The sequence below is a fragment of the Myripristis murdjan genome, chromosome 17 (assembly GCF_902150065.1).
Source record: "Myripristis murdjan chromosome 17, fMyrMur1.1, whole genome shotgun sequence".
In the NCBI taxonomy this organism is placed as follows: Eukaryota; Metazoa; Chordata; class Actinopteri; order Holocentriformes; family Holocentridae; genus Myripristis; species Myripristis murdjan.
This window is the reverse complement of record NC_043996.1, coordinates 19,498,752-19,522,732: the sequence shown is the minus strand read 5'-3', so window position 1 is coordinate 19,522,732 and position 23,981 is coordinate 19,498,752. Positions and strand designations below refer to the sequence as shown.

At 39.2% G+C, this 23,981-nt stretch overlaps 1 protein-coding gene across 1 annotated transcript; it reads right to left on the bottom strand.

Annotated features, from left to right (window-relative positions):
- Window positions 1-6,782: 6,782 nt before the first annotated feature.
- On the bottom strand, window positions 6,783-14,822 carry LOC115374812 (serotransferrin-1-like). Its single transcript, XM_030073941.1, has 17 exons — window positions 14,783-14,822; window positions 14,522-14,667; window positions 14,131-14,233; window positions 13,718-13,909; window positions 13,498-13,627; window positions 13,300-13,355; window positions 11,612-11,775; window positions 10,110-10,263; window positions 9,849-10,015; window positions 9,655-9,751; window positions 9,524-9,547; window positions 9,195-9,353; window positions 8,954-9,104; window positions 7,612-7,679; window positions 7,329-7,510; window positions 6,985-7,177; window positions 6,783-6,823 (listed from the first exon to the last, which is right to left on the bottom strand). The coding sequence occupies exons 1-17, from the start codon at window positions 14,820-14,822 to the stop codon at window positions 6,783-6,785; spliced, it is 2,067 nt and encodes a 688-aa protein (XP_029929801.1).
- Window positions 14,823-23,981: the final 9,159 nt, after the last annotated feature.

The following is a 23,981-nucleotide window of genomic DNA, read 5'->3' as shown; positions in this document are numbered from 1 at the left end:
GACTATTAATTTGATGCACGTTTTCCAAATGTCTGCAGGGGAATGACAGAGCACTGTGGCCAAGAGCATGTGTTGGACAAAGTGGGCACCGATGCTTTCAAATATCTAAGTGAAGACTTGGAAAGCGCTTTTGTTGAGATTATATTGTCTTTTTTACTCTGTGCTAGAACATTACAGAAGTCTAAACTGTTGAAACTGAGATTTTAGTCACACCTGTGTGTGTCTACACAGTCATGTGAACTCTTGACCACTGACTCAGCAGTATTGGTGTTACCTCCCACCTAAGCAGTCACTAGAATTTAGTTATCCATGACAAACCTGATTTGTTCTGTGCTGTCAGCATATGTTGACTGTAGATGTTATTGTAACTTAAGAATGTTGACACTGTATTTTTCCTGTAACCAGAGTTACTTCCTAGAAACTGAATAAATGCAGGTATTGTTCCTGCAGATACAAAGGAGATTAGTGTTGCAGGTGATGCAACTTCAAAATTTTTACAAAGTCATGTGTTACTGTAGGAATGAGGAGCCGAAACATAAATCACAATTAAGCCCAAAGAATGCAGAAATGACCCGATATTCAATTTCATTCTGGCTTTTCTGTTATTGTGAAGCAACAGGTATCTTCTGGAGAAGGTTTAAAACATATTTCCAGTAACCATACTGCACCATTTAAATGCTTCTATAAATGGTTCACATCATAAAGTAACACAATCTCCACCAGCCACAATCCCGACAAGACAGAGAACTGCATAAATACTGTCAAAGCTGAAGCCATGGTAAGTCATGATGGCCTCAGTTGGAAAATTCAGAAAGATTTTTCCTTTCTAGGTCAAGGTATTGTTCTACAGCTCTATTTTGAACTGTATGAGGGTGTCCTTGTGGAGGGGCATGTATAAGAGCAGACATTACAAAAGGAACCTGTGACTGAGTTTGAAGTAGCCGTCCCATGTAAAGAAGTCAGTGTTTTTTGTAGTCTTTTACTGTACGCTACCACTTGCCCTGTCCCCTTTTCTCAATGAGCTTGTATAAGTAAGTAGGTAAGGAACAAACAAACAAAATGTATACAGATGCCGTGAGCACCCGTCCTGGGCTTTTCAGATTGTTGGAGAGATCACAGGGAGAGAACCTCACAGTGACAAACAGGGAGCAGTAAAACCACTGTCCTGGGATAACAAATAAAAGTTTCAGACCTTGGAAACTGATAATTAATGTTTGTTTGTTTGTGACACTCATATATCAAATTTACAGCAGCATCAGTGGTGTGTTCATGTGAGTTCTGTGTTCCACTCTAAGAGAGAGAGACAGAAAGCCTAACCAAGGCCACTGACTGCTGTGAGACAGAGAAAACGTGCAGCACCACACTATGCTACATTCATTTGGACATCCAAGTTTTGATATTGTAAGTTTTCAACCAGTGACACTTTTTTAGATTGCCCAAAACTGGGGTGACAGCTGGGGTGGCAAGGTTTTTTTGTAGGGTGACAGCTGCCACCCACAAAAATCTGACATTGCTATGCTGTAAATCTGTAAAACAGAATGGTGGTATTCTTATGTCATGATAATCACTATATAAGCACAACAGGATTATTTATAAACTTTTCCTATTTAGAACAACTTTGCTGCATGCCACATTGAGATAATAGTATTTGTTTTGGTGTTGAGCTGGTGTTGATCATAGGCATTCGTTACACTGACAGTGTCTCTACAGTAACAGATGAGTGTGATCTGTAAAGAATAGAAAAGGGAAAGTGCTCATTTTAGAGGAAATAGTGTAAACATTTAGCTGGAGTTAGTAATAGTGTAGTGCTGAACCAATGACTACTAACCAATGACTCAAGAAGTAAGTATAAGTGAGTATAGGGAAGTTTGAGTCGGTAAATAAATATTTTAAAAGAGAACATAGATGAATTAGCACCTATATTAACAAAGTTTTTCAGTGAAGCAAATGCTTTGGGTTGCCTCCCTGACACGTTCAATGAAGCTCTCATTTCACTGACCCTTAAACAAGATAAGGATTCATTGGACCCTGGTGGCTTCAGACCAATTAGCCTAGTGTATGCTGATTGTAACAAGTTCTGTCTATAAGAAGGATATCTTATTGACAATTATCCATTCAGATCAAGTAGGTTTTATTAAAGGGAGGGCTTCTTCTGACAATCTTAGATGGTGACTTCACTTGATATGGTTAAATCATAATGCTGATACACCAGTTGCTGCCTTCTGGCTTAACACCAAGAAGACATTTGATAGGACTGAATGGAGTTTTTTATTCAGTGATCTTAAAAAAAAAATGTATTTAGTGTCTAAAAAGTTTAGTTCAGGGTTTGGGAGGGGATTTCTTGATTGGATTAAAGTAATTTATATGGAACCTAATGGGCCTATCAGCCTTTTGTGCACACTTATGCCTATACCGTGAAGAACCTCTTGTGGTTGCTGTGAGTCATAGTAGTAATTTAGAATTTTACTTGGTGCTCTTTTTGATACCAATTTCTGTTCAAATAAGCTATACGACTTCCAGCAAAGTGCTACAAATGGCTGGCAAGCTACTGTACTGTATTATGTTTGAATCATAGAGAAATTTAATTTGTAATTTGAGAAGTGTTTGACAATTCAATTAGCTGCTTAGACTTCTCTGAGCTGTGGTCAGCAGCCTGCAGCTCGGAGAAGCGGAGACCCACCTGGCGGAGATCTGCACTCTACTGAATACACTCTTCTAGTTTCCCCATTTTTTGGGCTGTCTAGGGGCAAAAAGCAGGGGGATCCTCTTTCCCCTGTTCTGTTTCAATTATTCTTCCATCCATAAGGAAAGAGGCAAGAATTAAGGGAATGCAGGCAGGTGGAACAGAACATAAATGTTTTCTATCTGGTGATGACATTCTTTGCCTGGTTTCAGATCCAGCATCCTCCACCCAGGGTCTTGATACACTGAAAAGTTTAATCAGATTTCTGGCTATGAGGTCAACTGGCAGACATTGGAGGTTATGCCATCATCTAAGTTATGTCATCCATCTACGGTTTGGACAGATCAGTTTAGGTGGATTTCATCTGGTATGAGTGTCAAATTGCACCCTGGATTTGCAGATGTAATACATTTTAATAAGACTATCATCCTTACAAAGATAAAGCATAGTCTAGAGATGTGCAAAGCCCTCAATCTAACCCTTTGAGGCAAGATTAACACCACTGAATACCAAGATGGTGATTGCCTCACAGTCTAACTACCTGTCAATGATGCTACTGTAAACAATACTTGAAGGAATGGTGGGCTTTCTCTGCCCAGTGTAGAGCTGTATAGGATTGCCTTCAAGCTGGCTGCATTGCAAGACACTGGTTTTTCTCAATTGCTAAGACACATTTCTCAAAAGTTGCTCTCCTTTTCTCTAAACTGTACACACAAAACCTAATTTTCAAGCTACATTCACAAAACTTCAGACTCCTCTTGCAAAACCAAACTTTCACCTCAAAACAGTTCAATCTGTGCTCAAAACTGAACTATGTTGTCAGAGTGAGAGGTGGTCGACCACCTTGACCACCTCTCACACGAACTCCTCTCAGATTTCTATCCATTGTAGTGCCTCACACAGCAGTGCTCTCTGAACTGGCTTATATATGTTCCCTCACATCATTATCCACAAGTGTGATCAATTTTGAGTTGTTGTGTTCAACCAGTGACACCAGTGCTTTACTTGTGTTTGACTTTTGCCACCAGTGCTCACCATTATGCAACACAGGTGCATCACGATGAAATTGTGTTGGCAAGTTGTATCTAAACAGGTGAAAAGTGCTTATGGTTTTGCCAAAAGAGTGACTGATTCAATCAGTGGGTTCAGGCAATGGAGCATTTCAGACAATAGGGTTTAGTGTTTTAGCAATTGAGAAAAACTGTAAATAATCAACTAGGATGAATGAGAATAGAACAAGAACTTACTGCCCCCTTCAGTCCAATTGAGGATCTAGCACAAAAAACACTTCTTGAATAAGCCAAGGAGAAAGGAGACTAATCCAATTTACAACACTCAAAGAATATATTAAGATTTCACAATATAAGCAGCTATTTTTCACCTTGGACTATACCGGTGATAACAGTGAGGAAGCAGGTGTTTTTTTTTTTGTTTTTTTTTTAACAGATAAATCAATCTTCTGGAGGTATTTGCAAATAGGAGCAGCTGTATCTCAAATGACCAAAAAATAATCATTCAGCTTCCAGCTTTTATAAGATGACTGTTAATGTGATATATAGCAGCTGTGAGAACCTCAGATTCATCTGGCAGAAGGATTTGAATCTGAACATTGACAAAGACTCCTGGGCAAAGATAATTTCCAGTGCGAGAGAAGTTCAGGGAAAATTTACACACACATAAGATACTGGTAACACTTTACAATAAGGGTACAACAATTAACGTTAGTTAATGCCGTAATAAACATTAAGTAACAGGTAATAAACATTAAGTAACAGTTAACTAACTGTTAACTAATGTGTCTAAGAATCATTTACTAATGCTGTTCATGCTAAGGTATTAATTTATATGTTATTTAAGGGTTATTGTAGATATTATTAACATTGGTAAATGCCATAATAATCATTAACTAACAGTTAATTAACCATTACGGCATTAACTAATGTTAATTGTTGTACTCTTATTGTAAAGTGTTACCAAGATACTTCATCTGTATTATTTTAATCCTGTCCATCTTTATAAAATTGTGCTGGAAATGTAAATGGCATGAAGACACTTGTATCCATGCCATGTGTGCCTGCCTTCTAGTTCTGCCTTTCATGTCACAGGATTGGCTAGGTATGCTGTATCCATGCCTGAATCAAAACAAGGTTGCCTCTTGGGGATAGGTCATGTTTACCGAAGATGTCCAAATCAGCATTTGCTCTGCCCGAATCAGACTTGATTTCAGCTGCTGGGGTTATCCTCCATAAGTGAAAAAGCTAAGATAGACCTGAATAACAGATAGTGTGTTATGTTTAATTTTTTTCATTTTGTGTTGATTTTGGTGGCCCCTGTGGACAAAAGTGGTGACGTTTCCCAGAATGAAGACTGCATTTCCCATGAGCACCACCACCTTGTGCTGTAAAGAGCCTGATCTGACCTCAGCATAGTATATTGGAAGAGACACTTCTGTTACAGTTTTTTTCATTCGCTTTTTCCAGCATAATGAAACTGGGATCCACTTTGTCGTCATCTTCACCTCCAAACCACAGCAGAAGTTTTCTTTTGCAAATGTGTTCATACCTTTTCATTGGATTCACACGTTTCACGCTCTTTTGCACAACACTTCTCACATGTGTCATTTACACGGCCCTGACTCCATTGACTTCACCCTGGTAATCAAAAACAAAACATCTGCTCACAGCTGACAGAAATGACCTGCATCTCTGTGAAATCACTAGTGCACCTGCATCACTACCCTTTCCACAAATCACCATTCACCAATCAATCAGTATGCACCTACAAAAAAGGGGCCTATAAATTGTATTCTCTATTTTTTTTTCTCAACTCCTTTGAGTTTTTCTGTGTAATACTGTATGTGACTTACCGTATTTCAGTTTTTGCCATCAATACAGTACAATTTCACTTCAAAGTCTTTCTGAGTTTGGATGCAATTCTTTACTGTAAGTTCACATTTGAATGTGCAGCTCACAGGAGAACCTGGTTCAAACTGATAGCTGTATTTTGTATTCTGCTGTCAACATGTTACAGTACAGTAAAGCTGATAGAAGAAATCTACTCATTTGGGCAGAAGTTGAGTTGTTTGAGGGAAATATTGGCTTTTGCTACTTGCTTTACAATATGTAACTATGTAAATTGTCAAAAATATGACTGCAATACACACAGGAAAGTAAGGTTGAACCTGCTCAGACTAAAAAGGGTATATTGCATTTTGGTGTTGAGTATGAAGTGAGTGAGTGGCTGGATTATGTCGCTTGACTGCAAGTTGTATTGGACGGTGACAAAATGTGCTTTTGCTGCATGTCTGAAATGTTTTGTCATGGTAAGAGCCTTTTGCAAACAAAATGTGTTATTTTGAGAAGTGCGCCTCTCATTAGGCCTATGGATTAACTGTTTTGATACCAGCGTTTCTGAGTTGACAGAGGAGGTAAAGCGATTGAAAAAAACTGTAACATCCTGAACCATAGCTGACCGCAGCAAAAACTCTATCTATGTCTATGGCTGTGCCACAGGGACTTCATTCATTAATGTTACAAATGCTGCAGAGATGATGCGGTGCTTTTGTTTAGTCGGTGCTGTTTTGGCTGTTTGTTGTTTATTTTGTTTGTTGTTGTTGTTCTCCTTTGTTGCTGTTGTTTTTTTGTCTCTTGTACTGGTTCATTTGTATTTATGTTCCTAAAAGCAACTACAAGGAGTTTTAACTGGTTATAAAACAGTGGAATGGAAAATTATCCTTTATTAATTGTAGTAATGGGTGAATATATTTCCCATAGTATGTTTGGTAATAGTTTTAATTCAAAAGAAAAAAAAATCACTGGCATAATGAAATCTAAAGACGTGTTTCTTTCCTTCATACATCATAATAATCAGTGACCATAACAGAACATGAAAAAGAGCATGATTTATTTGAGAAAAGTCAAGTTCAGACATACAAGGAAATTACATATGAGCATGTTTTGTCACTTATCGTTACTTTGTAGAGGATGTAAGGAAATATGAATAAAATGCAACTGACGGTTGCGTGTTTGAATTTTTTTGTTTGTCTTTTTTTCTTGTACTGCTAGAAAACAGTAGCAAACAAAATACAATTCATCACGAATCACTGCCGGCAGGAATGGAAAGTGCAGGTTTTCTCCAGATCTAATGGAAAGGGAAAGAAAAGCGTTTAGACATTAGATTACTGAACAGATGTGTGTTTAGTGTGTGTGTGTGTGTGTGTGTGTGTGTTGTTTTAAAAAATTGGATCTGTGCTGTTGGATTATTATCTTGATATTCTTGACCAAACCCACAGTAATACAAACCTGACACAGTTTCAGCACAATTTCTGATGTTGCTCATGGCAGTCATGTAGTCAGGTCCCAGGAACTGGTCATAGGTTGTTCCACTTGGTACTTCCTGGAGGCACTTAGTGGAGTCTTTGAAGAGGAGGTTCTTTCCTTCGTCAGACTGGAACATCCTGAATGAAGCATCGGTGACTTGGTTCCCAAACTTGGCCTGAAAACAAAGAACAAGATTTACATAAAGTCCACTGTTAGAATTTGATCAATGTCCACCATAGAAAGTTTAATATATATAACACGTGTGATATGATGTAATAATACTTGATACAAACAAGCCAAAAGCGACATTCAGTTTAGGACCCAACCTGCTGGTCCTGGAGTATCTTCACCACGTCGTTGCGTAACTCTGGACGTGTTATCACTGCATGTGCAGGCACTAGGGCAAAGTTACATGTTTCATATGCAGTGATTGGAGCATTAGGGGCATCAGGACAGATCAGCTCATAGTCTGTGGAACGCAAGTTCTTAGCCCAATCTGGACCTGCGTCTGTAACAAAAGGAATGAGAAAGGTTTGTAAGAATTTTATTGGAAAATTATACTATCATGGAAAAGCTGTGACAACAGGGAGATGAATAGTGGTCTCTTACTATCACTGTTTTCTGGAACAATTGTGTGTTTGATGAAGGCAACATCTCCACGTCCATCCACAAGACATCTACATTTATATAGTACATAAAACAGACAAAATGCAATAGCAGATTGCAATAAAGAAGTCATCATAAGCAGTGAGTTCTGGAGGATTATTTAGATTTAATACGAGTTTAAGGGTGTTTTCACACATATTTGGGTCGACCCAGTCACATATTTTTGCTGACCCAATGTATCAATTTTCAACTGGAGCGGCTCGGTTTCACATATGCTTTTTATTGCCGTACCAAGTCCACCGTTCTACCGAATGGAGCGTTATGTATCCATGGCAACCAGACGAAAATGACGTATTTAGCAAGCTTTCCAACCGGAAAAGAAGGTTGAAATGAAGCCTCGAGATGTAAACAGAACACACGTGAACGATGGAGACTCAACAGCAATGCCATCTGATATGCCTAACGTTACTGTTTAGACACTACTATATAGTTTGTCTCGTTCAGTGTCGGGAAGTTATAACGTTCGAATTTGAAAACGAGGCATGGCTGTGTGTGGAGAACAATGTTTTCTTGCACTGGAGACTATGCGAATTGCCAGACAAACCAGAACAAGGCGCAGATTGATTCTGTTAAACCAGGTCCCCCTCACCATATGCAGATATCGGCGAACAGCCAGGTAAGTTGTAACGTTAGACATGAACGAACCATTGATGTTAAATGCAGTTACGTTTGCTAGCAAACACGTGATAATACTAAATGTTACATTAGGCATACCGTGTAACCATATGGGCTCATTCACACCTAGCTTGTATCCCATTTCAGCTAGCTGATATTTTACATTATAACCCTATGACGGTGGAGAGGAAATTCTGAAAATAACAGCTGTTGTTGGTGTTTTCTTTGTTCAGCTCTCCACCATAGGGTTATAATGTAAAATAGAAGCTAGGTGAAATGAATACCAGCTAGGTGTGAATGAGCCCTAACACTATCATCCTGCTAAAGTAAATGGTCATTAGCCCAAACTTGTGGAGTACACCAGGCTTGGGCCAACCCCGGGTTTGCTGCACGTTCACACCACTGGTTTGATGCCCCGCACCGAACTAAAGGGCTTGGTGCGCCGCTCCGAGACCACCCCTTCCAGCCGCTCTCGGTACGGTTGTTTAGGCCGAGCTCGGGTGCAGCTAGTTGTGTTCACACTACCCACACCGCACCAATTAGGCCGGCCTAGACAGTTAGGTCGACCTAAACACCCTATGTGTGAAAACAGCCTAAGTGGCTTAGTGGGTTTTGTTTGTGGAATTTAGGGTCAGCTAAAGCAGGATGTAACTGAACTGCAGCTCCTTACCTAAAGGCTCCAGCATAGCCATAGTAGAGCTCCTCACTGCTTGCTCTGCATTTGGTGTCATCTCCCACAGTTTTGTTATTGCCAATGCACTGAGAACAAAATGAGGAAGTAGGGTCTGCTCCGGGGGCACAGCCTTGAGGGAAGAACTCATCTGAGGACATAAGGAGGCGCGGTCAGCATGGTGGATGTTACACCCCACAGATATGCACCAGAAAAACCTAATAAACTCAGAGCTGCTTACTGAAGTTACAGCTTCCAGTCCTCTTGTAGATTCGGCCCATGGGGATGTTCCATCCAGCGGTTCTGCCAATGCCAGTGTGACAAGACCTCTTGCCCTGCAGGGTAGCCCAGGTCACCCCAGAATTCTTCCTCACCACCCCAACAGCATAGTAAGAGGAAGCTGAGCCAGTGAATGAAGCAGTGGATGTAAATAAATGGCAGAAGAGTGGAAACACACAAACTGATGGATCAGAAAACTACAGTTCATAAGAAAAATAGCCATTATAATTGCCCTGACAGGATTAACTGGCTCGTCTGTAAAATGTCAAAAGAGTAAAATAAGATGTTTACCACTTCCATCAGTGCTGCACAATGCTGTGGAAAAGGTTGGAAATGCAGATATTGTTAAAGTTGACCAAATACAGTGCAACATGAGGACTTTGTTTGTCTTTGTTTGTTTATATGCTATATAAGCCTTATACCTTCATTATACTGCTCCACCATGGCAGGGATCAGACCGCACTTCCCAGCTGTATACACCTGTCCTCCGTCCACTGCCATTGCATCAGCCTCTTTATGCTAGAGAAAGTAGCAGGATGATGATGATCAGATGTGCACTTCACCAGATGAACCCCAAGCAAAAAGACTCACATATTTTTATCTAAGACTGCTTTACCATAATCTTTTTCACACATTCTTCCACTGTGGCGGCACTCTCGCATTCAATCTTGGTTTTCCCGTCTCCAACAATGCTGTCGATGCTCCATGTGTCACACTTAGTTGTCTCAGTCTTACCCACAGCACACCATTTAATGGCACCTGTTTCTACGCTTGAAGACTTCGCTGGAAAGCAAAATACAAGGAGACATCCATGAGCAAATGGATTGCTGCTTTATGGTAGCATGTATTTGTGTGTTTTATGTGTGTTTAGCCTTACCTTCCTTCAGAGAACGGATGATGCTCATGTATTCAGCACCTAAATACAGGAAAGAGTCTATAGTTGAGGGAAGCCGCACCAGCTTTTTTGCTGAGTCCTTAAACATCAGGTTTTTAGCATCACCATACCCTTCAGAGCTGAAGAGATTAAAGTCCTGAAAGACACAAAATATGCCGGATTGTGGAGTTAGTATTGAAGTATATTGTGGAACTTTCAAAGTCTTAACAATATTTAATGCATAATCCACCTTAATAAACAGTTTTTTTAATGAGTATACATTTTTAAAAATATACTATATATACTTGAGATGTCTTCCACATATCATACATTCAGCACCGGAGATACTGACTCTTTGTGCTGTCCTGTCACTAGAAACCGAGAGGGTCTTTGGTCAGCTCAAGTGGTCCTATTTATAGCGCACTTGGTCTTTGGTGTAGAATTTATGAAGATGTTACAGACACTTTACAGTAATCCCTCAGCCATGGTACTGACCGAAAACCAGTGCTCCCCTCTTTTATCATATAAGTGTGGGACTTACCAAGGTTGCCCTGCCTCCCCACTGCAATTCACCATATCACTTGAAACTCTGGCTCAAAAGATTTGCCAATCATCTGATATAGGGTAAATAGCGGGAAAAAAGCACCAGCTGTCACTTCAGGCAGATGACATTTGATTATACCTTGATATTGTTCCACTATCTCTACCAAGAGTTGTAAACATATTCTGACTTTATTAGGTCAAATTAAGATGAACATATTACCAAGGATAATTTTTTTTGTGTAAGTATGCATTAATTACCGACACTGCCAAGATCCCAGGATAGGGACCACCATAGTTCATCAACCCTCAGATTTCAAACTCTACTTTTTGGCATTAATTATCCAACATTTGAACAACTGGTTGATAAAAGACAGGCACCCCCCCTTGGGCTAGAACTGGAGAAAAATATGGCACTTCCATATAAATTGGAAAACACATTATTCTAGCATTCTCTCCCAAGTATTGCAGTCCTCAGTTTGGACCAATCATTATTAATTCTCCAATTCCCCAAAGAGACTGTTTAACTGTGAAACAATTATATACCCAAACACCAGTTTTTAGAAATCACTTTTGCCAGTTGGCTGGGAAACCCATTATTTTTCAATAATGGTCTCAGATGGTCAATAATGCTCAATAATGGCTTCAGAAATCATTGATAGATGGGTGTGAAATGGAAAAGAAACAATTTGATGGGTGTGAAATGGGGAACAATTTGATGGGTGTGAAATGGAAAAGAAACAATTTGATCATCTTACACACACACACACACACACACACACATGTATATATATATATATATATATATATATATATATATAAAATTGTGCTCAATGGGAATTGTGATTTTATCAGTCACAATTCCCAGTACGGGTTTATTCTCAATCTGTCAACTGTCCAATGTAGTCCTCACTCCTTTAACTGGATAAATATTTAGCATTATGTATCTAGTTAGCTTATCTTACCAAGTTAGTGGTGAGGCTTGTGTAGATGAGGTCAGCCAGCTCTGTGTCCTTGCGACTGACCACAGCATGGGGTGGTGCCGTAGCCAGGTAGCAGTTCTTGTATTCATCAATAGGTTTTCTGGTGCCATCTTTGCACAGCAGCTCATAGTTGGCCTTTTCTGATTCTGTAAAAGTGTAACACATTTAATTCATTTATTCATGAAAATTAGACTGAGGTTAGATACTCTTTTACAGCCATACTCTGTAGTCATGCCTGGGAGGCCCAATACAACTAGTCAAACTCAATAAAGTGAACTTCCAGTCAAAAACTTGCTTCAAAAATGCCCATAGAACTGGCCAGTCCTCAGATTGGCTTGCTTTTAGACAATTTATACATAAATGTCTCGCTGTGATATGAAAAGAAAAGCCATCCTCTCACATCAGCAGTTTATTTAAGCATGCGTGCATGCAAACCAGCAAACGTCCAGTAAAAAAAACAGGTTGTGTTTACCTGAGTAGATCCACCATGACTCAATGACACCAATTCTCCTCATATTTTTAATCTGATTGTCACTACTGGATGTACTCCAAATGTCTGAAAAACAGTGTATGTGCTGCCCCTACACAAAGGCTGTGCTGATGGCAATCACAATAACTACAGCCCTCCATCAAAATTTTCATATCTTGGGAAAATTTTTAGAACAGATTGTGTGTACAGAGTTGCATTTATTTCTGTTTGAAAAGAATGTAAGCTGTTATCAATCTGGTTTTTACGATTGTCATAGCACAATGTCAGCTGCCTGTAAAGTGGTAAATAACATTATTTGTTCTCTAGACAAGAAACAATGCTGTTGCACCCTTTTCACTGACCATTCAGAAGTGTTTGACACAGTCAATCATACTGTTAAAGGCAATGGAATTTATTGGCCTGGACTAATGCCAGGCCAGTAAAGTCTAAAGCTGTAGTTGCTGATTTTGCTGATTAATTTTTTTAGCTGTCAGAAAGCACGACAGACATAAGAAGGGATAGGACTCTACCATAGTGCCCTTCACCAAAGTAGGAGACACAAACAAACTCACACTTCTTCTCAATCTGTCTGGTCTTAATTTCTCAGGTTTGTCCATCATTGTTTCTGTATGTGTGTTTTATATTCTGTCATATTTATTTGTTTATTTATTTTGTAACTTATGGTTAGTGATTAGTTTTGCATCTCTGTTTCTGCTTTATTTTGGCAATTAGGACCACTGGAAAACAGAACTTTGACTTCATCTGGCATTCCTTATGTAAATAAAGGCCAATCAGCTAAATAGGTGACCACACACAAACCCCCCAAAATAAAGTGATTCATAATTTTTGAAGTCAATTGTAAAAAGTATTGTTTTGGAGCAAATGAGTAAGAACTGTTTTAGTCTACTGGAAATGTTGGACATATCCAAAAGTGAGGCTGTTCTTCACTGTGATTATGAATACAAATGTGATTCACAACATACATGCATATGAGAAAACCATAAAAAACAAAGGGATTATGCAGAAACACCCACAATAATTACTGTTAGACTTGCCACAAATATACAAGACTAACTGTATACAATATACACGACTGACATCTATCGAGCTGACCAGCTTGCTTGCCTGAAACTACCTGTGTTAAGTCAATATTAAATATGCAACCATCCCATAATGGTATAGAGGGCCTTGTGATACTAACCAGGTACGGTGACATGTTTGACAAAAGCCACATCTCCTTTGTTTTCCACCAGGCACCTGTTGGGCAGAGCCACGCAAAGCAATTTAGTGTGCTTAGATCATGTGATATGATATGTTATACTGTTTGTAAGGCAAATGTCCAGTTTAATAAAGGTGAGTAATGTTCATGGTAGAATTGAGACTTGGGACTTGGACTCACTGGAAGGCTCCTGAGTAATCATAGTAAGGCTCCGAGTGAGATTTTGTGCAGTCCCCCTTGCACTGCGCACACAAATTGGAACCCCGTGTTGCTCCTGGGACACAGCTGGCACTGAAGAATTCACTCACCGCTGCAAAACCAAAAGGTGCATCAGAATGCTTAAGATCAATCACAGGTGTAACTTCTTTACCTGGAGTAGTGCACTATACAGTTAACTGACCTTCCTCCACAGGTCTGTCGTCAGTGCCTGTCCACTGAATTTGACCCATAGACACCAGAGTCCCGATGGGAATGTTCCAACCTGCAGATTTCCCCAACCCGGTGTGGCAGGATCTCTTCCCCTTCAGCTCATTGATGTTGAATCCACTGTCCTTCTTGACCACAGCAACAGCGTAGTAACAGGTGTCTGAATCTGGTCATATGCAAATATCAATATCAATAAATAAATAACTACATAGTAACAATTACTTAATATAAAATAATAATTTTGCTCAGGCAACAATGCTAATCTTCCTCTTTCTGATGATAAAATCTTATTGAAATAAACTTTTAAATTTAAACACTGACATTTTTGAGACTGAAAGGGAATGGCATTTACTGATATCAATAAAAGTAACTGAATACTAAACCTACCTTGGCCATAGTCCTCAGCAATAATGGGCTGCAGGGCATAGTTTTTCAGTCCAGCTACATAGACATCCCCTCCATCCAAAGTGATGGCATCTGCTTCACCAGCCTGTTAGAGAAGCAGATCTTTCACACCTTGCCACCAAACATGATTTGCCATCTTACAGTGGCATTGCATCGTATTGCTCCAACAGCTCATTAATGTATACATACACCATGTTTTGTCAGGAATCAGATAGACAGTGACAACATTTTGGTCACTGGTAGCCTCTTTATGGAAGACTATGAAAAACAACTTGAGGCAGGTAAGCCTGATAGAATAAAACAAAACCTTGTGGCTAACGATTGAGCATGCCCCTATAAGTGAATATTTCGGACAGTATTTTTTTTTTTTTACCTGAATTGCCTGGATGCATTCAAGAGAGTTTTGTCTTTTCACACAAGAGAACACAGGGGCTTTGGCTGCAAGGGCTGTACACTTTTTCAACTCTTGGTCCGACTTCAGGCACCATCTCACCGTGGTGGTGGGAGACGCGAAAACAGCTGGAGGAGAGGAAGGCAACATTTAGAAGAAGATTAAGAAAACAAAATATTTGTTTGTGCAGAACTAGGCTATGTTCGTCTAGGACGAAAAAAAATGTGCAAATGAAATTTTTACCCAGGCAGCCAAACAGCGCCGACAGGAGGAGAGGCTTCATTCTGGACAGTGGAGGTCCCAGGGCGAAAAGCAGACTGTCAGGAAGGCAGCCCCGGCTTTTATAGAGAGGCTCTGGGTGGGCTGACTTGGCTGAAAAAGTGATGTATTTGCTTAGGAGCTGAATTGACGTGTGTGTGTGTGTGTGTGTGTGTGTGTGTGTGTGTGTGTGTGTGTGTGTGTGTGTGTGTGTGTGTGTGTGTGTGTGTAACGCGCGCGGGCGTGCGAAATTTCTACTATTTCTTAATAATGGAAAATTACAGGAATTCAAGTCAAGTCATGCTCGAGTTAATTGAGAACAAAAAGTAAACCCAAAAAATCCAATTTCTGAGGCAGACTTAAACGCGTGTTGTAATGTCAAGTCACCTTTATTATCATTGAATTGCACAACAAAATAATGATTGCAACTCTGCATTATTATTATTATTATTATTATTATTATTATTATTCGTAGTCGTAGTAGTGATATCAGTGGTATAATTAGTATTACTACCATATTTACCGTTTCATATTTATTGGGAAGAATAATTTCCAGGTGTACAGTAATAATTGTCAAAGAGTCCTGCCACCACTAGCATGCATCATATGTTAAAAATGACAAAAATAACTTTTGGTTAATTTATTTCAATTATAGATATGCTCTTTATACATAGATTAATGGCACCACTTAGATTTGTTTCAGCTGTTGAAGGCACTATATGTCAGCTTATTTTCCCTAGTCAAATTATGTTTTATATTCATTTCAAATGAGCCTTTTCTCCCCGTTACACGAGTCATATCATCAAAGTTATTGCAGGCTACATAATGTATAATTTTGCCATCAAAGGCTGATGTGGTCATTTGGGGGACTTGTAATTTAGCAGCCATAAAGTGTGTGCACAGTTTTGTCCTGATGTGTTGAGCCTTTCTAAAGGTCAGCAAAATGGAATTGCAGTGTTTCACATTAAACAACTGTCCTCTGTCACTGATTGCATTTTATTAAAAATTTCTCAATAATGCTGTCATTCTTAAATTCTTCCTTCTTCCTCTTAATTTGTTAATGTTTTGACTTAATTTTGATTTAACCTCTCTCTCTCTCTCTCTCTCTCTCTCTCTCTCTCTCTCTCTCTCTCTCTCTCTCTCTCCCTCTCTCTCTCTAGGCTTTTATGTTCTACTCTTTTAATCAGGTATATTAGTATTGTGAATCCTTCTGCCACGATTGTAAACCACTTTGGGTCAACTCCTGTTGTTTTTAAATGTGGTCTATAAATGAAAGTGACTCAACTTGACTTGAATATATTCCAAGATAAAGTATTATTTAGAAATTTTACTAGAGAAATGGTGTAAATGTTGATCACTCTGATAACAGGTCTTGAATGGGATTTGTATTGGTCTGGTCTTGGTCTTGACTCAATTTTGCCCTCCTTTGGTCTTGGTTCTGACTCAGTCTTGATACACTCTGGTATGAGTCTTGATCATGGGTTAGGTGGCATTCTCACCAAGCTGTATTGTTACAGAAATAAATGTTTTTTTTTTATATATATCTCCATATTGTGTATTATACTTTGATATTGCTTTTTCTATGGACCACAAAACTGGTGAGATAAAAGGCATGCTAGCCTGGATTTATCCAAAATCAGATTACATTGTAGATCTGGGTCAAAGGGTATTTGTAAAGTGTTCTCAGCTTTTGTTTAAAAATCTTGGCTTATTTGGGTTATAGAAGTAAAAAAAAAAAATGACAACATATATCACACCTGACACCTTGATCACTAAAACACAAGTTTACTTTCCAAAGAAGACCCAAGTACAGAAAACAACAGCATTTGAATGCATATCTGAAAATACAGTAAGTGTCCTGTAATAGCAGCAATGTAAAGCTGTAGCACCAGTGTAACGCATATAAAGGCCTGATGTGAAATTGACAATAGTTCTGTGCCAGTATTGTTTTAAAAAGGAAAGGCTTAGACAAAAAATGTTGCATTTTTGACTATGAATAGGCCTATCTATGGTAGGTTGGTTGCCACTAATGGGAAAAAGGTGAATGACCCTGTGCAGGATGGTTATCAGTCACACCAGTCACTGCAAGGAAAAGGCAAATGACATTGCTGATGAAAAATTTAATTTACCCGTCTTTTTCTGTTGAAAATCCACAGTCCGACCCACATAACAGTGATGTTTACTAAGTCAACATTACCCAACACAAGAGCTAAAGTACATGTTGATCTCTAAATTAAATCAACAACACCTTCTTTTATGAAACTCATCTGCCAAGGTCTGAATTATCTGATAGCTGTCACTACCAATACAATTTTGTCAAAGCAATATGGCAAAGAACATGTGTTTGGTTACGTTTGCAGCAGTTTTTTCAAATATCTAGGTAAAGACTTGGAAAGTGCTTTGGTTGAAATTATATTGTCATTTTTTATCTGTGCTAAAACATTACAGAAGTCTAAACTGTTGAAACTGAGATTTTAGTCACACCTGTGTGTGTCTACACAGTCATGTGAACTCTTGACCACTGACTCAGCAGTATTGGTGTTACCTCCCACCTAAGCAGTGACTAGAATTTAGTTATCCATGACAAACCTGATTTGTTCTGTGCTGTCAGCATATGTTGACTGTAGATGTTTTTGTAACTTAAGAATGTTGACACTGTATTTTTCCTGTAACCAGAGTTACTTCCTAGAAACTGAATAAATGCAGGTATTGCTTCTGCAGATAAAAAGGGAATTAGTGTCGCAGGTGATGCAACTTCAAAATGTTTAGAAAGTCATGTGTTACTGCAGGAATGAAGAGACAAAACATAAAATACAATTAAGCCCAAAGTATGCAAAAATGACCCGATATTCAATTTCTTGATGGCTTTTCTGCTATCATGAAGCAACAGGTATCTTCTGGAAAAGGTTTAAAACATACTTCCAGTAACCATACTGCACCATTTAAATGCTTCTATAAATGGTTCACATCATAAAGTAATGAAATCTCCACCAATCCAACTTAACATGTATGGGAGATCCAGGAATGATACACCAGACAGTGCTCTCCACCACCACCGTCAAAGCACCAAATGAGGGATATCTTTTGGAAAAATGGGGTTCCCTTCCTCCAGAAGAGCCCCAGAGACTTATCTATAGCAAAGAGCATTGTGACAGTTTTCTTTGAATTTGTCACCTATTTTTACATCTTCGAGTATGAAGGGATGAAAGACAAAAACAAACAAAAGGAACCTGTGCAGTCTCAGTTTAAAGCAAATGTCAAATCTAAAGATGATCTATCAGCAATTGTCAGTGTTTTTTAGGATGTTGCCCATCTTTTATTGTACTCTATACCATTAGTCCTGTTCCTTTTTTCATTTTGAATATCAATGGGATTTGTATAAGAAAATTAAGTAACTAAGGAAACAAACAAATAAGAGATTCTGTGAAGTTCAAGTGTAGTTGGAGAACCCATGTATGCCATTGCATTAAGTACCTGCATTTGCATATAATTAACAGCCAGCCAGCCCATTTTGCCTTGCAAAGCAATTATGTGCATATATATCTTGGATGGGTTTTTTCAGATTGTTGGAGCAATCACAAAAATACTTTATAGTAACAAAAAAGTTGTCAGTAAAACCAAAAGTCATAATAAGTGTCTGTCTTTGGTCACTGTCTTCATATAACAAACAGAAGTTTCAAATCTTACTTTACTTGATTATTTAAGAGGGACCTTGCACAAAATTAATGTCAGCCATGAAAAATACAGAAGGGAAAGTGGTAAGTTAGGTGGGAAATAGTGTAGACATACAGCAGGAGTTAGTATTGTCTTAGTACTGAATCAATGACAACTAGGACTGGAAGCAGACCCAAACGAGGCTGGGTTTTGCTTCCGAATGAGGCTGGCCTTCAACTCAAGAAGTGTAAGTGAGTGAGGAAGTTTGAGACGGTAAATGAAATCAGAGTAAGTAAATTAGTGAGATCAAGTAAGTAATTAAGTGAGAATGTAAGTATAGTTAAATGCGTTTAAGTATGTACAAGTAAGTAATATGAGTGAGCAATATACACAAGTGCATGAGTATAAGTAAATGAGTTAGGGCAGCCTCCCCCTGGGAAGCATACAAAGTTGCTAATGTGTATGAAAAGTTAATCAGTTCTTGTGCACAGACTAGTCAAATGCATGCAATGGATTCATAACTTTTCAGATATCCTGCTGAAAGATGAACAGATGGAGTTGGGGGAAAAAACAAAACTCCATCCAACTCATTATGAGGCAGAGATAATAAACAGCACATTAGGTAACACTTTATTTGGACAGTCCAATGTTGTTACTCAGCTATCATGTTACAAAATGTAGATGTTAAACACAGAGCCTATTTGTTGCATCTCCACAGGCTATGTAAAGCCTGTTATTTTGCTCAGAGGCATTCCTACCAAAAACACCTGACTATAACACTGATTGTATGAATTTAAGAGTGACTTTTGTGTATGTTTTACTGCTAAAAACAGGAGGGGTTCCAGAGAATAATACAAGTTATTAGGAAACCCGTGTCTGAGGATAGAGTGCATTGTCCTTCAGTGCCTTGTTCAGCAGGCGGGTGGCCTCAGGGATAAATGATGCCCTACGCCTATTGGTGGAGCATCTGTTGAGGCTGAAGCAGCACCCATGAAAGAGGAGTTGGACCTGGGGGTAGAGGACGTACATAATATCCCCTAGGATGTCTTAAGCCTTCCTCCTGGCCTGCTGCTTGAAGAATGAGGCTAGGCTACGGTGGGACACTTCAATTAATGCAGAGCAGCAGTTTACATAAGTGTTTTTTGTTTATGACAGTCAGGGATGGGAGCCAGCTGATGAAAGCGAAACACAAGATGTTCTCAATAAAGGACTGCAATAAAGGTTTGCAGTATATTTGTTCGGACATTGAGTTTCCTGAGAAAGTATTAGTGTGTGCTTTTTTGATCATGGCTTCAGTGTTCTACTCAAACTTCAGGGTGCTGTCGAAAATGATATTATATAGTATTTGGTGGATGATCTCCTCTGCCTCACCATGAATGACCACTGGGTCCATCTTATGGGGCTTCCTCACAAACATCAGTGAGCACCTCCTTAGTCTTGCAGACGTTCAGCTCCAGCAAAGCACCGTCACACCTTCTAGAATACCAAAGAGTGGGGCCATGTTCCTCTTCTGAGCACAGTGTCATCTGCAAATTTGACAAGGTGGTGGTTGGCATGGGAGCTCCTACAATCATTATTGCAGATGATGAACGAGAGGGAGAAGAGGACACACACCTTGTGGTAAGCCTGTGCAGGTGTGTAATGTGTCTGATAGGATGCAATTGGTAAGGAACCTATGAGGCTGGTCTGTTAGAAAGTCCATATTCCATAAAATTAGACTTTGGTCTACATTGAACTGGTGTGTTAAGTTTTCTGGTGAGGGTGGCAGGCTGCATTATGTTGAATATAGAAGCAAAGTCTACAAATAGCATCCCACCAAAGGCTATATACAGTTCTCCAGGTTGCTATGGATGGTGCCAAGCAGGAACAGTTTAGCATTATCCACTCCACTTTTTGGGTGGTAAGCAACTGGAGAGGGTCCCAGAGGTCATAAAGTACAAGACAGTGTAGGATTTAACCAGTTTCTCTAAGGACTTCATGGCCAGTGATGTAAGGGCTGACAGCCTCTAGTCATTGAGAGAGCAGACCATGTCCTTTTTCGGAACCATGGTTGAGGTTTTCCAAGGCAGTTGAATCAGCCCTTGATCCAGTGAGGGCTGGAACAGCTGTGGGAGGACCCAGCTGAGCTGCTTGGCACCATGCCTGAGGGTCCTGCCACAGTTGCCATCAGGTCCAGCAGCCTTGAACACATCTGGTTCAAGGAGGGTGACTGTGGTGGCTGGTGTAAGGAGGCACTTGTGCTTCTCCATGGTGGATGCCAGGTCAGGCCTCTCAAAGCGGGAACCTGTGGGAACATGTTCAGCTCATTGGGTAGAGAGGAACCATTGACCCCTTCCACACTTACGTGTTTCCTCCTCCTGTGAGTTGACAACAGCCAAAATGTTACTTTAAATAATTTTGGATTATTCATCAAGCGCTGCCAAAGCAAATAGTTACATATTTTGCAGTCGATGATGATTCATCTTGATAACCTCAAAAGACACTGGTCCTATCAAGTCTTTCTGAAAACTGAGATGGCATCTGGGTAAAAGTTCAAATTTTGCTTCTCTGTTTGGAAAGAGAGCTTTACTAGAACTCAGCAATATAGGTCAAAAAGGTCAGGGCCTGTATTCACAAAACATTTTGACTCTGTGACAAGGTAAGCGTAAGACCAACTCAGAAAGGATTCCAGCATGGCTGCCACTAGTAATCTGCATTGTAATTGCATCAATATTTTGAAGCATTAAATGATACTGAGCTTTTAAAAAGGTATTTTGATGTCACCCCGGCTCCAAATTTCCCTTTAATGATATCCTTTCCTTTCATGGACAAGTTGTGCAAGAAGGAGGAGCTTTTCTTGCATCCAGCTCTTTTGGAGGGCACACCTTGTTTTATGTTTTATCAGCCATGGTCACTGTAGTGTCTAGATAATACTTGAAAAGCTGCTTATATACATATTTTCTAATTGTTTATCAAAATGCAAATATGCTATAGGCTGCTGACAGTTAGCTAAACATGTGCTTGATTGGTCTTTATATTGTTCTTTGTTTCATGTTTAATCAGACAATGCTACATTTTTTATTTTTAGAACTTTATTTAAGAGCATATTACCTCTTTCTGCAGTATTTCCAAGATCACTCACAAAGACCCATCCCCTATCAACCAATCGCTGCAGGCATAGTAAGTCAAATTGTTCCTGAACCATGACATCATCCATGGCAATGGGGTCAACCCCGCACCTTTCTTTTAGCTTAAGGGTTTTCTAAGTTCCTTAGTAAAATTTGGTCTCAAGCAATTTGTTAATAGCTTTTAAGAGGAAACTCTTAGTTAGGGCATTTTTAGTGACATTTAAAAGTACTCTAAGTGGTAAGATAAGATGTTTTGTGAATACGGGCCCAGGACATCAATTTAAATCTCTTTGTGATGACAGCATGTCTGTCACAGTATGTAGTTGCACAGTGGACTATTCCCACTGAGGATTATAACCTTTTATGAATGTATCCAGAGTCAGGAAATGATCTAGAAGGAGATGGATTAATATGTCCATAATATGTAAATATTCTTTCAGGTTGCCCAGTCTTTAATAGTAAGTACAATAGGGATGCTATTTGGTGATCAGATTCCACTTTGGTTGATGTGACCACAGAATTTGAATTTGAGTTGAATGGACTTTGCTATCAACATGACAGGATGGTCAGTGTGGTCGTGTTTATGTATATCATTGCCAGTGCAAGAAACTGTGGCCATTCTGGTGGGCTAACTTCTGGCCCCAATTGGTGGTATTTACGATGTGGCACGCTTTGCCGCCCCATATGTGTATTGTCCCTGGACCACAATCCTAACCACAATAGCTATTTTATTCTGAACTGGCCAAATGACCACCTCAAATAGTTGAGTGTCCATTTTACTCCCATTCAAGTTTTGAAGATGTGAAACTTCTGACCTTAGCTGCATCTACTACGACTGTATGTTTTTTTCATGTGAATACATCCCATCTTATTCATACAGTTACATACATAAATGTCTGTAAGCTAGCCTGTACATATTTTAATCATGACGCAGATCGACTAGAGCTATTTGGGGACAAATATGTTAATCAGGGATAGCTCCATGGTGGTTGTACAGGAACGGTAAACACCCATTCTTATTGTTATACGCCATCCAGGGATTCAATGCAGCAGGTTTCACCTGTAATAATGATAATAAAATTTATGTAGCGCTTTTCATGGCACTCAAAGACGCAATCATAAACCTGCTTCTTTTCTCTCAGCTACCATTATCTGCATATATTAAACTCTCTGGGGTGCTCAGCTTCCAGACCAGTCATACATTAACTTCCATTGACTGGATTCTGGGAATAAGCAGAAATGTGCATGGGTGAATGGGGGTAAACACCCCTCTTATGCAACAAAGGACACTGCAAACAGGCCAGGTCTAAGGGCAGCTGTCCTGGTTACCTCATTCATTTTTCATCATGGTTAGATATACTGTATTTAGGTTTAGTGTGATATGAATGCATGTTGTCATGTCAACTGAAAACCTTGTATCTCCAAAAGAATTTTATTTATTTATTTATTTTTTTATTTTTTTAGGAAAAATGAAAACAGCCTTATTTTTTGCCTGACGATGCTGCATTTTGACATTACCCAACAGGTTTTGAAAGGGTTTCATAAGCCTAAGAAGTCAGGATTTTCCTATCCCATAATGGAATAGTTCATCTGTCTATTTAGATGAAAACATGAAATTCACCTAAATGCACAACGGTGATATGGACAATTTGATAATTTGGAGTTAACAGCTGAGCCCTGATAGGACATATGGTCACAATTCAAATTCTAAATGCTATTTTTTTTTTTTTTTTTTTTAGGAATAGCTGTTGTGTATTGCTTTCTTTTCCAAATGTTGATTTGCATGTGTGGTGGGGTACAGCTGATTCACAAATTTATTCTTTACTAATCTTATGGCACTTTAAACTGTGTTGTCTCCAATATGCCTTTGTGGTGCAACTGCTTTATTGCACTCTGATAAAGCATGTATGCATCTATTCATCTTCAGATAGGGTTTGGTAGTCTTCCTTTATTCAGCACTGTCCTTTGCCAGCAAATTTCCCCCATTACACAATGGGTTTGAGGAATTCCCTTCATGTAGTATACGTACACAAAGAGACAGTCAAGTCAAGTCATTGGCCTCATCTGTTTGATCAGCTGCAAATCCCCCTTTTTGAACTCTGCCCACTGCCCTATATAGATACTCTAAACATCAATGATATAAACGTTTGAGGACGTCCTCCAAAGTGGGAATATAAAGATGACTTTAACCCATGACCAATAACAACCAAATGAGCTGTTGAGCAGTTTTAGAGAACCTGTTCTCTAAAACTTGAAATCAAATCTGACCAGTGAAGTGACGCACAATGACAAAAAAAGACACAGACGTAATGGATTCCAATATTTTGCTGAACCATGACATCCAAAATATTAAAATGATTATGACATGAGTTTTGCACTACAAATTGCACCCTCATTCCCGAATATACCCCATACCACCAGTC

Excerpts from the sequence above, each read along its gene's own strand:
- LOC115374812 (XM_030073941.1), bottom strand. The coding sequence starts at position 14,822 with ATGAAGCCTCTCCTCCTGTCGGCGCTGTTTGGCTGCCTGG. Across the intron at positions 11,776-13,299 it reads CAAACATGTCACCGTACCTG|AATCAGAAAAGGCCAACTAT; the intron begins GTTAGTATCACA and ends ACACTTTTACAG. Across the intron at positions 9,354-9,523 it reads GTGCAGCACTGATGGAAGTG|CTTCCTCTTACTATGCTGTT; the intron begins GTAAACATCTTA and ends TCACTGGCTCAG.